This window comes from Lepidochelys olivacea (genome assembly GCF_965140295.1).
Source record: "Lepidochelys olivacea isolate rLepOli2 genome assembly, chromosome: 13".
In the NCBI taxonomy this organism is placed as follows: Eukaryota; Metazoa; Chordata; order Testudines; family Cheloniidae; genus Lepidochelys; species Lepidochelys olivacea.
This window is the reverse complement of record NC_140423.1, coordinates 37,021,602-37,033,675: the sequence shown is the minus strand read 5'-3', so window position 1 is coordinate 37,033,675 and position 12,074 is coordinate 37,021,602. Positions and strand designations below refer to the sequence as shown.

At 47.3% G+C, this 12,074-nt stretch overlaps 1 protein-coding gene across 2 annotated transcripts in view; it reads left to right on the top strand.

Moving 5' to 3' along the window:
• LOC311529749 (mast cell protease 1A-like) overlaps positions 1-4,382 on the top strand; it is a 28,873-nt gene extending 24,491 nt beyond the window's left edge. For both annotated transcript variants that reach the window (XM_084645948.1, XM_084645947.1), the window contains 2 exons: positions 397-651; positions 3,244-4,382. In XM_084645948.1, coding sequence (XP_084502074.1) covers positions 397-651; positions 3,244-3,390 — 402 coding nt within the window. In that variant the 3' untranslated portion in view covers positions 3,391-4,382. The remainder of the gene's footprint in view (positions 1-396; positions 652-3,243) is intronic.
• Positions 4,383-12,074: the final 7,692 nt, after the last annotated feature.

The window sequence follows — 12,074 nt, the reverse complement described above, 5'->3', positions numbered from 1 at the left end:
GCCGCCCCCATCCCATCACCCCAACCCCAGTGACCTCACACTGCTGCAGGTGCCGCCCCCATCCCATCACCCCGCCCCCAGTGACCTCACACTGCTGCAGGTACCGCCCCCAGCCCATCACCCCGCCCCCAATGACCTCACACTGCTGCAGGTACCGTCCCCATCCCATCACCCCACCCCAGTGACCTCACACTGCTGCCAATACTGGCCCCATCCCATCACCCCGCCCCCAGTGACCTCACACTGCTGCAGGCACCGCCCCATCCTAACACCCCAATGACCTCACAATCTCTCTCTGGACTCACATCCATGCTCTGGCCAGGTGGTGCTGCCCCTTCCCAGCCCCAGTCCCGGTGCTGATCCGGGTCCATTCTCTCTCTCTCCTCCCCATGGCAGCTGTGGCACAGCGCAGAGCTGACTGAGTGGGTGATGCCCATCCCCCTGCCGGAGGCCGATCACCACGTCAGCCCAGGCTCCGAGTGCAGCGTGGCCGGGTGGGGTCGGACCGGAGTGAACACCACCACCGACAGGCTGCAGGAGGCGGAGCAGGAGGTCGTGTCGGACGGGCTGTGCAGAGAGCGGTACCGGCATTACGACCCCACCACCATGCTGTGTGCCGGCAGCCCCCATGTCAATAAATCACCGTTCCATGTAAATATCCCCGGCCCAGAGCCACTGGGGGTGCAGCAAGCTGCTCCAGGGAAAGGAGCTGGTGGAAACCAGTATGGCCGTGCCCCTCCCATGCTCCAGTGCCCCAAGAGGGGAGCCCATGGTGCAACATGGGAAATGCAGCCCAGCCAGGGAGATCAGCACCTAGTATGTCTCCAGAGAGGAATTGCCACTGTCAGTGCCCTTGTGCAAGGTGCTGGTGGAAACAAGATGAAATTTAACATGGGCTCATGCATATAAGGACAAGTAACAAGAAAATTGCTGCTCTGAGCTGGGGGCTCATGATCTTGAAGCAACAGAGGGGGACGGGGAGGGCGTGTCAGTTGCTTGCAGGATGACTATGGGCAGCCAGTGGGCCATGGCCAGGAGAAAGGCCCATGTGATCCTAGGATGGAGAAGTTCAGGTGTCTCCAGTAGAGAGGGAGGGTTTAATGCCAGCAGAGAAGGCTCTGGGCAGAGCTCAGCTGGAATCTGGTGCACAATTCTGGGCATCCCTGTCCCAGAAAGAGGGATTCCAGCTGGACCAGGTGCTGAGAAGAGCTGGTGGGATGATCAGGGGAATGGAGAGCCGGTCTGACGAAAGGGGAGAAAAATACCTGGGCTAGCTTAACCTAAAACACAGGCTGAGAGGAGTCTGATTGCTCTATAAATACATCGGGATGGGGGGAACACAAAGGAGCAAGATGACCATTGAAGCTAAAGGACTAATCAGGGGTGGGAATCAATGGGGGCTGGAGATGAGGAGAAGGTTTCTAACCATCAGAGGAACAACCTCCAACAGGAGCAGTTTGGGGGAACAGCCTAACCAGGATGCCCATGGAACTTGATAAGTTTATGGATGGATGATACAATGGAGCTGTCTGGGATAGCGAGGACTTGACTCCATGACCCAGTAGGGCCCGTCCAGTCCTGTGTTCCCATAAGGGCATGAGGCACCTGAAAAACACCTCCCATGATGCACCATAACTAGAAATTGCTGGGCTTTGATTTTTTAGCAAAATGTTCCAGGAACAATGTTGATGAAAAAGGGGAACCCCCCCCCATCATCACCACATATTCTGACCCTTTCTACTCTTCACCATCAATGGAGGATCTACTGGTGAACTCAACCCTGAGGCCACCCAACAGACAGGATCCTGAGTAAAATCCTGGCCCCATAGATGTGGATGGGAGCTTTACTTTTGACATCTATGGGGCCAGGAAGGCACTGGAGCTGAGGGAGAGTCAGTGTTCCCATCTCACGGGAATTGGCAACATTTCAATCTTTGTTTTCGAAGAAAAGTTGAGATGTCAACATTTTTGGCAGAATGTAAATTCCAAAAACAGGTTTGACTCAGAAATGTTGAAATGTTTCATTGCAACATTTTTAATCAAAATGAATCATGTGAGATATGAACAGATTGAAACATTTCCTTCTCTGTGAACAAACTGGAGAGAGTCCAGAGGAGAGAAATAAGAACAAATAAATGATCAGAGGTTTAGAACAGCTGACCTAGGAGGAAAAGCTGAAAGAATTGAGCATATTTAGGCTAGAGAAGATGAGGCTGGAGAGGGGACATGATAACCATTTCCAAATATTTTAAGGGCTGCTATCAAGAGGACAGTTAGAAAATGTTCTCCAAGTCCACTGAAGGTGGGATAAGAAGTAATGGGCTTAATATGCAGCAAGGGAGATTCATGTTGGATATTAGGAAAAACTTTCTAACTCTGAGGGTCCTTAAGCTCTGGAACAGGTTAACTAAGGAGGCTGAGGAATCCCTGTCATTGGAGGTTTTTAAGACCAGGTTGGACAAACACCTATCAGGAATGATCTAGGTTTATTTGATCCGGCCCCCATGCAGAGGGTTAGACTAGATGACCTCTCAAGGTTCCTTTCAGGCTGACATTTCTATGAATCTAGGATTTTGGTTGTTGAGTTCACTCAAAATGCTTCATTTCAAGCCAGTTCAACATTAAGCTGCAGTTCCTTATCAGCGCATTGCCTTCTGGGAGCTGTAATTCAGGCCTCTATTTTCCCTTAAGTAGCTCCTGTCTGGACTACATTTCCCACAATGCACTGAGCCAGGTGATTCCCATGATGCCCCAAAGAGCTCCATCAGAAGCAAATCTGAATTGCATTATGGGAGATGAAGTCCTCCACGGAGCCAAGCCCTTAGGAGAGAATGAAGACCTGAACTACAACACCCATAAGCCACAGCACAGATAGGAAAAAGCAGTTTAACATTTTGTCGAACTGATTACTAACTATGGAATATTCTGATTTGGGTGGAACTGGCTCAAAATGAAATATTTAATTTCAATTTTCCTGATGCAAAAATGGAAAATTCTCAGGAATATCAAAAACATTTTATGGAAAATTTCAGTGTTGTGGAAACTGCCTTTTCCACAGGTACATCATCCTGCCCAGCTCTAGATTTCTCTCTCTGCCCACCCATTTCTAGGCTGGTTCTGTTTGGCGATGAGCCCTGGGCCTTCAACTGCAGAGATCACCTGTCCTACATGCAATCTGAGATCTCCAGAGGACAGACCGGGCTGGGTAATGTCAGTCACTGATGTTATTTTTCTTATTAGCAGGGTGATTCTGGTGGGCCCCTCGTGTGCAATGGTGTGGTCCAGGGCATCATCTCCAATGGAAATCCGGATGGGCGCCCCCCCAGCATATACACAAGAATCTCCAAATTCATCCCCTGGATCAGTGAAACTCTGCAGAAACTGAGTTAAAGGTGACGCTCCCCTTTAAAGGGTTAATTTAGCCATACTGGTCTCCGTGCCTGTGTGCAACTCCTGAGATGCTTTATATTGGAGGGATTTTTTTTTCACTGTTGAAGAAATGCTACAAATGGCTCAGTCCTGAAATTCTTTTGTGGCTACAAATGCTCCTTCGATGTTTGAAATTTTGTTCTTTTTTTGTCACCCCAAACGGCTAGTCAATCTTTGGGGCTCTGCGGGTGCTCTGGTTCGGAGCAGAAATTCACAATAGTGCCTGGTATTTACTTGATGAAATCTGGTTTATTTACAAGGAATATCAAAGTCCTGTTTCCCTGAACACAATCAGCATCAAATAGCAACAGACAGCTCTTCTGTTCACTGTCCAAAGCCTGCCTCTCCAGAAAAGACTCTGTGCGCAAAAAATTACTTCGCTTAGCTGTTTCTCAGGGCCACATTTCTGTGCTTCAAGGTTATGTCTGCCTGGCTATTTACTCTCCGTCTGTCTCTCTTCTGTCTCCAGGTCTCTCTGTGTTATATCTGTCTGATCCACATACCCCATTACCCAGAACAATATTCAGTGACAACCTTTCTTCCTGATTCATTAGAATTCCCAAGTGTGCAGAGTGTTTTACATCAGCATAGGGGATTCTGGAGTAAGGGTACAATTTTCATTGTTGAATTCTATACGCCTTCTACAAATGCTGATCATTTTTATATCTATTGCAGTCTTCAAGGGTTTTCTACCATCAAAATTCCTAGCTGCAGTGTGTCATTGGTGTCTTAAAAACTTTCTTTCACCCAGCCAGAGAGCAGGAATGGGGCCTTTTGGTTTTGGTGGCCAACATCTCACCACAAAGCATGGTTAGCCGAATTAAATAGCACACAAAAATAGGACACCGAAATGGTTGTGTGAAAATATTTAAATTTTGAATGTTTTGTTTTGTGCATTTTGAGCCGGACCCAACTTTTATTTATTTTCAGTATTTTCTTTTCTTTTCTTTTTCCCTTTGCCACCCCACAGATATTTATTTATTTAATTAATTATTATTATTGTGATACTGAATGAAGGTTGGAAAAACCAAAGGAAGGGAACCTGGGAAGCATTGCTGACATACATTGGGACAAAAGAAGAATTGTGTATTTCCAACTATTTGGAAGATATTGAAAATGGACACTTGTTTGAATAACCAACGGCACTTCAGGGGAAAAAAATCCATTTTAAAAAAATTAAAAAATAGTCTTGTTTGAACAATTCACTCTACCTTTTCCAGTACTGGCCTCTAAATTGGAGGTTGCATGTGTGAATGATCCAGGGTTGGGGAGGATAATTGGGCGGTGGGCAGGATGCAGGGAAGCTGGGTTGAGCCATAAACAAAATTAAAACTAAATAAGACCATTTATGCCTGGAACCTCAGAGGTGTTTGGATGCCTAACACCCATTGAAATCACTGGGAGCCTAAATGCCTTTATGGATCTGGGCCCCTAGCTCTTCTCATAAGCAGATGTCAAAGTGCTTTACAAGGGCGGTTGGGATCATTAGCCCCAGATGGGGAAACTGAGGCACAGAGAGGGACCATGACTTCCAAGGTCACCCAGCAGCAGAGCTGGGAACAGAACCCATGCATCCTGAAGCAGAGGTCTGTGGTCTGACTACTAGACCACACTGTTTCGCGACAACTCTCAACAGCTCAGTCAGGCACGCCCAGGGCCTGCGGCCCTGCAGCCCCTCCATCGCAGAGCTTGTTAATTTCACTTCCTGTCTTGTATCCTCTGCAGTCAGTACAGACCTGATACAAACGTCTCCAGCACTGAGTTCCCTCCTGCCCCTTGTCATGTGGGGCAGGCACTGGGTACGCCAGGGCAGGGAATGTCTCTGGTTGCAGGGGATGGGGCTGTAGCAACTATAGGGCTGGAATTACTCCCAGATCCACCCTGACACCCAAATCCAATAGCTGTGGGGCAGATACAGACAGAATCGATCTGTGTATCTCCACACTCCCCTCCGTCTGGCTCTCTCTGTTTGGTTAGAGGTACTGCACTGGCCAGAGCTCCCCAGTACCGGGCGAAGCCATGTTGCTGATCCCTGTCTGGCTAAAGGCCAGATTTGTCTGAGCCAGAGACATGAGACAGATTCCCAGAGCTGCCTTCAGATGTCCTGGGTCCCTCCACCCCGACCTGCTGCAATAACATGCCTTCAATAGACTCGTCCATTCCAAGTCCAAAAGGGATCACGGTGCTCCTCCCGTCTGACCCCTGTGTAGCCCCGACCCTGGGATGTCCCCGAGTTAATCCTGGCTCAAACTAAAGCAGAGCTGTTAGAGAAACGTCTCAGCTTGAGTCACATGTCATCCGGGATGGAGAATCCAGCCCAACCCTTGGCAGCAGCATCTCCGAGCCTGATCCAGACCCAGCCCACAAAGAGATTTGAATGGCCAATTCCCAGGCAAACTCATTCCAATCCTCTGGGCTGGGTGCTCCGGCCCCTGTGGTACGGGAGGGCAGAGGAGATGATCTAATGCTTCCCTCTGATGTCATCTCTCCGGCTCTAGGAACAGCTCAGGATTGACATGATAGAAACCTTTTCACCCTCACAGTGTTTCCTTCTCCGTGTTCAGGGCAATTCCTGTTAAACAGAGTCTGTCTCCAGTCGTGTAACAAACACCTCGGGGTTCTCCCACCGCTTGGGAGGGGAGACCCCTAACCACTGACAGTTACACTGTGGGTTATTGCACGGCTACACCCACTGACCCCAGCTGGGATCTGGCCCCATTGACCCCAATGGAGCTATATCCCTTTGACACCAGCTGAGGTCTGGCCCCACTGAATCCAGCTCAGGATCTGGCCCACTGACTCCTAGGGCAGTGCACATCTGGGGTGCTGGACCCCGTGGTGGCCGTGCACATCTGCAGCCCAGCACTTGCTTTGGTTGCCATGCTTCCCTTTCCTGGGGGCTCTGTGTCCCTCTTTGAGGCCATCACCATCAGCAGGGCCAGCCCAGCCTGTGCGTCTCCCCACTGACACATTATTTCCCTTCCACCCCACAGGATCTCTGCTGCACCCTGGCTTTTCAGATCCCCATCATTGTGCCAGCCCCCCAGGGTCCACCTCTGCCTAAGGGGGGCGTGGCATGTGGCATCACCACCTCTAAGACTGAGCTCCTGGGCTCCAGCCTCCCTGCTGCACCCCGTGAGCTCTTCCCGGTGAAGCCAACTGAGACAGACTCCTTCTCGGAGACGTTTACACTCTCCTGGGACGCGTGCACCTCAGCCGGAATTGGCAGTGACACCCGGTTGCCTTTTCCAAAGAGTGGGGATAGATGGATGGCTGGGGGGGTTGATAGACAGAGAGGGAAGGAAACGGAGAGCTGGATGGGGATTAGATAGATAGATAGATTAGACAGAGATTGGCTAGAGAGACAGATAGGGATAGAATATATCGATGGATGGGGACAGGTGGCTGGAGTTGGGGATAAATGGATGGAGGGGGATGGGAAGAGGTAGATCGATTATTTTGTCACCAGAACAGTTTTAAACCTGTGGAACTTGAACCTCTGGGTCATGACAGCTGATTGTTCAGGCTGCTTTTCTCCTTGGAGCTCCCCTTGCATCTCTGCTCCGGCCCGCGAGGACCCCTCCCGCTCGGCGGGGATTAATTCGCCCAACGCACCAGGAGTGGGTCAGTAATTGCCCTGCCCTGAGTTCACAGCTTTGGGGGCCAACATCACCCCAGATTAGGCCAGAGAGCCCCCAGAGGGGGACTGGGCGAGGAGGGGGACACAGGGTCTGTTGCTTGGTGCTGAGCTTCTCGGTGCTGTTGTCGCTGTTTTCGCCCTTCCCAAGCTCTTCCTTACGCGGGCGATGGGTGACACTGATAGATATCAGTGCTGGGTGAGACAACATGCCCTGATCCCCCCTGACATTCTGTACCCCTGTGTTAAACCCATTACAGGATGGCGATGCATTCTGTACAAAGCATGCCTTGTGAGGTCTCGCTCACCACATTTCTCGGTCTTACGGGCTGAGTTGAAAAAAAAAGTGCCAAAAAATTAAAATTTCGGTACACAATATTTTAAAATTCTGCAAAGTTTTGTATATTTTATTTGTCAAAATAAGACAGTGTAGTCACACCAGTTTCAATTATTTTGGTAATTTATTTGAAAATCTCTGTCAGCCAGGAGGTCTGTAAAAATACAGACCAAAAAAAAAGAGATTCTGGTCTTTTTATTTTTTTTTAACAAGTGAATTCCTTACTAGACATATCAACATGGAAAGTTCCCCCCCACACACACACACAGAAAATACATAGGGCAACAGAAGCGCTGCAGTTCGGCCGTTTGCGCACAAAAGGCCACTGTGGCAACAGACCAGCCAGCTGCATTCCTGCTGCTGGGTTTCTGAAGCCACAGAGGCCCTGGTGGATCTGAAGCACTTCTTCAGTGGAAATGTGTTTTCTGCTGGGAGGGGTGGGGGGAGTATGTGGGACACGTCCACAGATGTGAAGAATTCCCACAGAAATAAATTCCCAATTAACTGTGACATTTTTCTGGTTAAATTCCTATGGCCGATTTGGCTCATAATTATTTTCAGCTTCAGGAAATTGGCCCTTTAAAAGCACCACGCATTCCTATCATTGGGCTGGACTTTGCTCTGATTGCACGTTATAAATGTGATCAAGCCATGATCATCCGTACCTAAGGTATCATTAATTTCTAGTTCTGCGATCAATTCCTCTGTATTTGGCATGACAAGGGCCAGGACAGAATTCCCCCACGGGCAACAATTTTTGAGTTAGGAAATCATCATCTATAATACTTATTAATTGTGAGGATGTTTTAGTGCTGGCAATACGTACTGTAGAAGAAAACTCAGTCTTCACTCTTATGTTGTCAGTAACAAGTCAGAGACAGTTTATTTTCAAGGAATTGCAAGGGGAGTCTGCACATGGGCAAAGAATATCCCTCCCTTAGGCAGGTCTCTGAAAGATAAACAGTTAGGGCAAGCATTTATACTTTTTGTTACATACAGTAATGGTCAATAGCTGTGTCTTGTTTGTAAATATTCCTTCCTGATATCTTATTTTTCTCAGCAATTCCTGTTACAATCAGCATTCCATTCTTATCTAAAGCAAGGTCAAAAAACAGCATCTCTTACAGTTTTCCCACTTGCCCAGCCCTGCCTTAAAGTCTGGCATTATTAGAGTTAGGGTTAGCCTGAGTCTTGCTCTGTCTCTGAACCAAACTAAATGGTTGCACACAAATCCGTTTTTTTTCCCCTTTCACACTTCCACAGCACTCTCCAGAAAATGCACTCTGATTAAAGTCTCCTACGATGAAGCAGTTTTTTTAATACATGTTATAGACAAGTGCAGGAGGAACCATTCATCCTCGCCCATCTTCTCTGTATCACACACCAACTAATATGCCCTCTTGTGCTTTATCAGCTAGGACATTGAGCCATAAGCATTCAGGATCATTTTCCTCCAAGGTATCAGTGACTTAGAAACAGGTGGTATCAGATTCGATATAGAGTGCCTCTCCCCCTCTCCTTTTGTCCACTTCATCCTTCCGGAATAGGTTATAAGCATTGATTTTGACTGTCCAGTCGTGGGAATCATCTCACCAGGTTCCAGTCATATGAACTAGACCAAACTGATGCTCATAGATGAGCAGTTCCAATTTCTCATGTTTGTTCTAAAGGGTCCTAGTATTGAGGTACAGGCAAGTCAAGAATTTTTTGTCGTTGCATCCTTGGGTTCCTTGATTAATTTTGTTCTCAAGTTTGTGCTGGGAGCTCATTTCTTTCCTCTTTTTACCCACCCCTTTGACTATTACTTTAACCCCCTCTTAACTCCTTTAGCCAGATTGTGCCCAGGGAGATTGGTCCCCCTTCTCCGGAGGTGGGGGTCATTAAAACTCTGCAGCCCCATAGACCTGGGAGACCAGGTCAATGACTTGGAATACAACATAAAATCCTCATTGATAAAGTTTGCAGATGACACAAAAATTGGGGGAGTGGTAAATAATGAAGAGGACAGATCCCTGGTACAAAGACATCTTGATCCTGTAGTAAACTGGGCACGAGCAAATAATGTGTTTAAATATGGCTAAACGGAAATGTATATGGTGACACTGCACCCCACATTCTTCATATATTATTATGATATGATTATGACATAGTTATGATGTATTTTATGCGAGATAAGTCATGTTATTATTCCAATATAGGCTTGGAGAAGAGGAGACTGGGGGGCATGTGATAGAGGTCTATAAAATCATGAGTGGTGTAGAGAAAGTGAATAAGGAAAAGTTATTTACTTGTTCCCATAATATAAGAAGTAGGGGCCACCAAATAAAATTAATGGGCAGCAGGTTTAAAACAAATAAAAGGAAGTTTTTCTTCACACAGCGCACAGTTAACCTGTGGAACTCCTTGCCTGAGGAGGTTGTGAAGTCTAGGACTATAACAGGGTTTAAAAGAAAACTGGATAAATTCATGGAGATTAAGTCCATTAATGGCTATTAGCCAGGATTGGGAAGGAATGGTGTCCCTAGCCTCTGTTTGTCAGAGGGTGGAGATGGATGGCAGGAGAGAGATCACTTGATCTTTATCTGTTAGGTTCACTCCCTCTGGGGCACCTGGCATTGGCCACTGTTGGTAGACAGGATACTGGGCTATGATGGACCTTTGGTCAGACTCAGTATGACTGTTCTGATGTTCTTATGTTGTTATGTGAGGTGTCAATGGAAAAGTTATGATTTGCTGAATACAATTATCCTATTTGTATGCATGTATCGTTTTTGTATCTGAAGTTATGAATATTGACTATGGATCTATATCTCACAAGTTTCAGAGTAGCAGCCGTGTTAGTCCGTATACATAAAAAGAAAAGGAAGACTTGTGGCACCTTAGAGACTAACAAATTTATTAGAGCATAAGCGTTTGTGAGCTACAGCTCACTTCATCAGATGCATACAGTGGAAAATATAGTGGGCCGATTTTATATGCACAGAGAACATGAAACAATGGGTGTTACCATACAGACTGTAACAAGAGTGATCAGGAAAGATGTACATCTCACATGTAGTTACACCTGGGTAATGCCCACAAGACAAAAGGCTCTCAGTCTAGATGGCTGGCTGGGAAGGGTCCCTTCAGGTTGATGAGGTATTAGAAAGAAACAATAGGCCTAAGATGAAACCTATCTCCCACCTGAGGAGCTTTCCAGAAGATTCAACAGAGAGTCTGTGAGCAATTCTCTGCTGTGACACTACAGGGACATGTGACCAGGTCACCTAGTGCAGGACTCCACGTTGGGATTTTTCCACTGACTGGTGTGGGAACCAAACTTTGAGACAAAGGGTTCCTGCCATATGCAAAATAAGGCAGTATATAAGTATATAAGGCAGAGGACTGACATCATTGTGGTTCTTCACTGACTCCTCACCCAAAAAAACACCTGGAAACACCTGAGGAACAAAGACTGAACTGGAGGAAGTGCTGGACCCAGGCTAAAAGGATTTTTAGCCTGTGAATGGAACACCTGGAGATTCCAAGCTGTAAGCAAGTGCAGCTGGCCCCTTAAGAATCTGCAGCCTGTGTGGATCATCACTTAGGGTGAGAATTTGCTATTCATAGCCAATCTATGCAGTATATTAAGCTTAGTTTGCTTTTTTTTTTTTTTTTTTTGGCTAGGTAATCTGCCTTTCTCTATTTGATATCCCTTATAATCACTTAAAGTCTATCTTTGTACTTAATAAACTTGTTTTTGCTTTGTCTAAAACGAGTGTGTGGCAGTCATAACTCAGGGGCAGAAAGCTGTTGTATATTCCTCTCCACACTGAGGGAGGGGGCGAATTTAATGAGCTTACACTGTACAGTTCCCTGTGCAGCGCAAGATGGTATAATTTTGGGTTTACACTCCAGGGTGGAGGAGAACTGGGGTGGTCCCTGAGTAGCTGGGATGTTCCCTAGCTGGAGCCTTCCCATGCAGTAACTGGTCAAAGCAACTGCATGTAACTGCAGCTGTGCGTGTCCCTACCTGTACATGTGCTGGTGAAAGTGGAGGCTGGAGCCTGGAGAGAGCTTTGCAGGTTGGTCACTGCAGTGCAGTGTATGAGAGAGCCCAGGGTGGTGGGTCAGAGGGGCTCAGTGATACCCCAGTTCCAGGTGGCACCCCCAGGGAGAACCCATCACATATACATGTAGGAATAAAGTTTTGCACTCTGTACGCACAGGATGGGGGATTCTATCGTGGAAAGCAGGGATCTGGAAAAAAAATCTTTGGAATCTTGGTGAATACTCAGCTGAATGTGAGCTCCCAGTGGGACGCTGTGGCCAAAAGGGCTAATGTGATCCTGGGATGTACAAATAGAGGAATCTCGAGTAGGAGCTGAGAGGTTATTTTACCTTTCTATGTGGCACTGGTGCAACCCCTTGATCTGCCTCTTTCCATCCCGATCCATCCATCCCCATCCATCGATCAATCCTATCCCGATCTATCTCTCTAGGCAATCCCCATCCATCCATCTGTCCCCATCACCACCCCCACCCCCACCTCCACCCACCCATTCCTGCGCACATGTCCCTGTAGTGTCACACCAGCCATTGCTCGCAGACTCTCTATAGCATCTTCAGGAAGGATCCCCAGCTGGGAGAGAAATTTCTCCTTAGGCCTATTGTTTCGTCCTACTGGTGTTC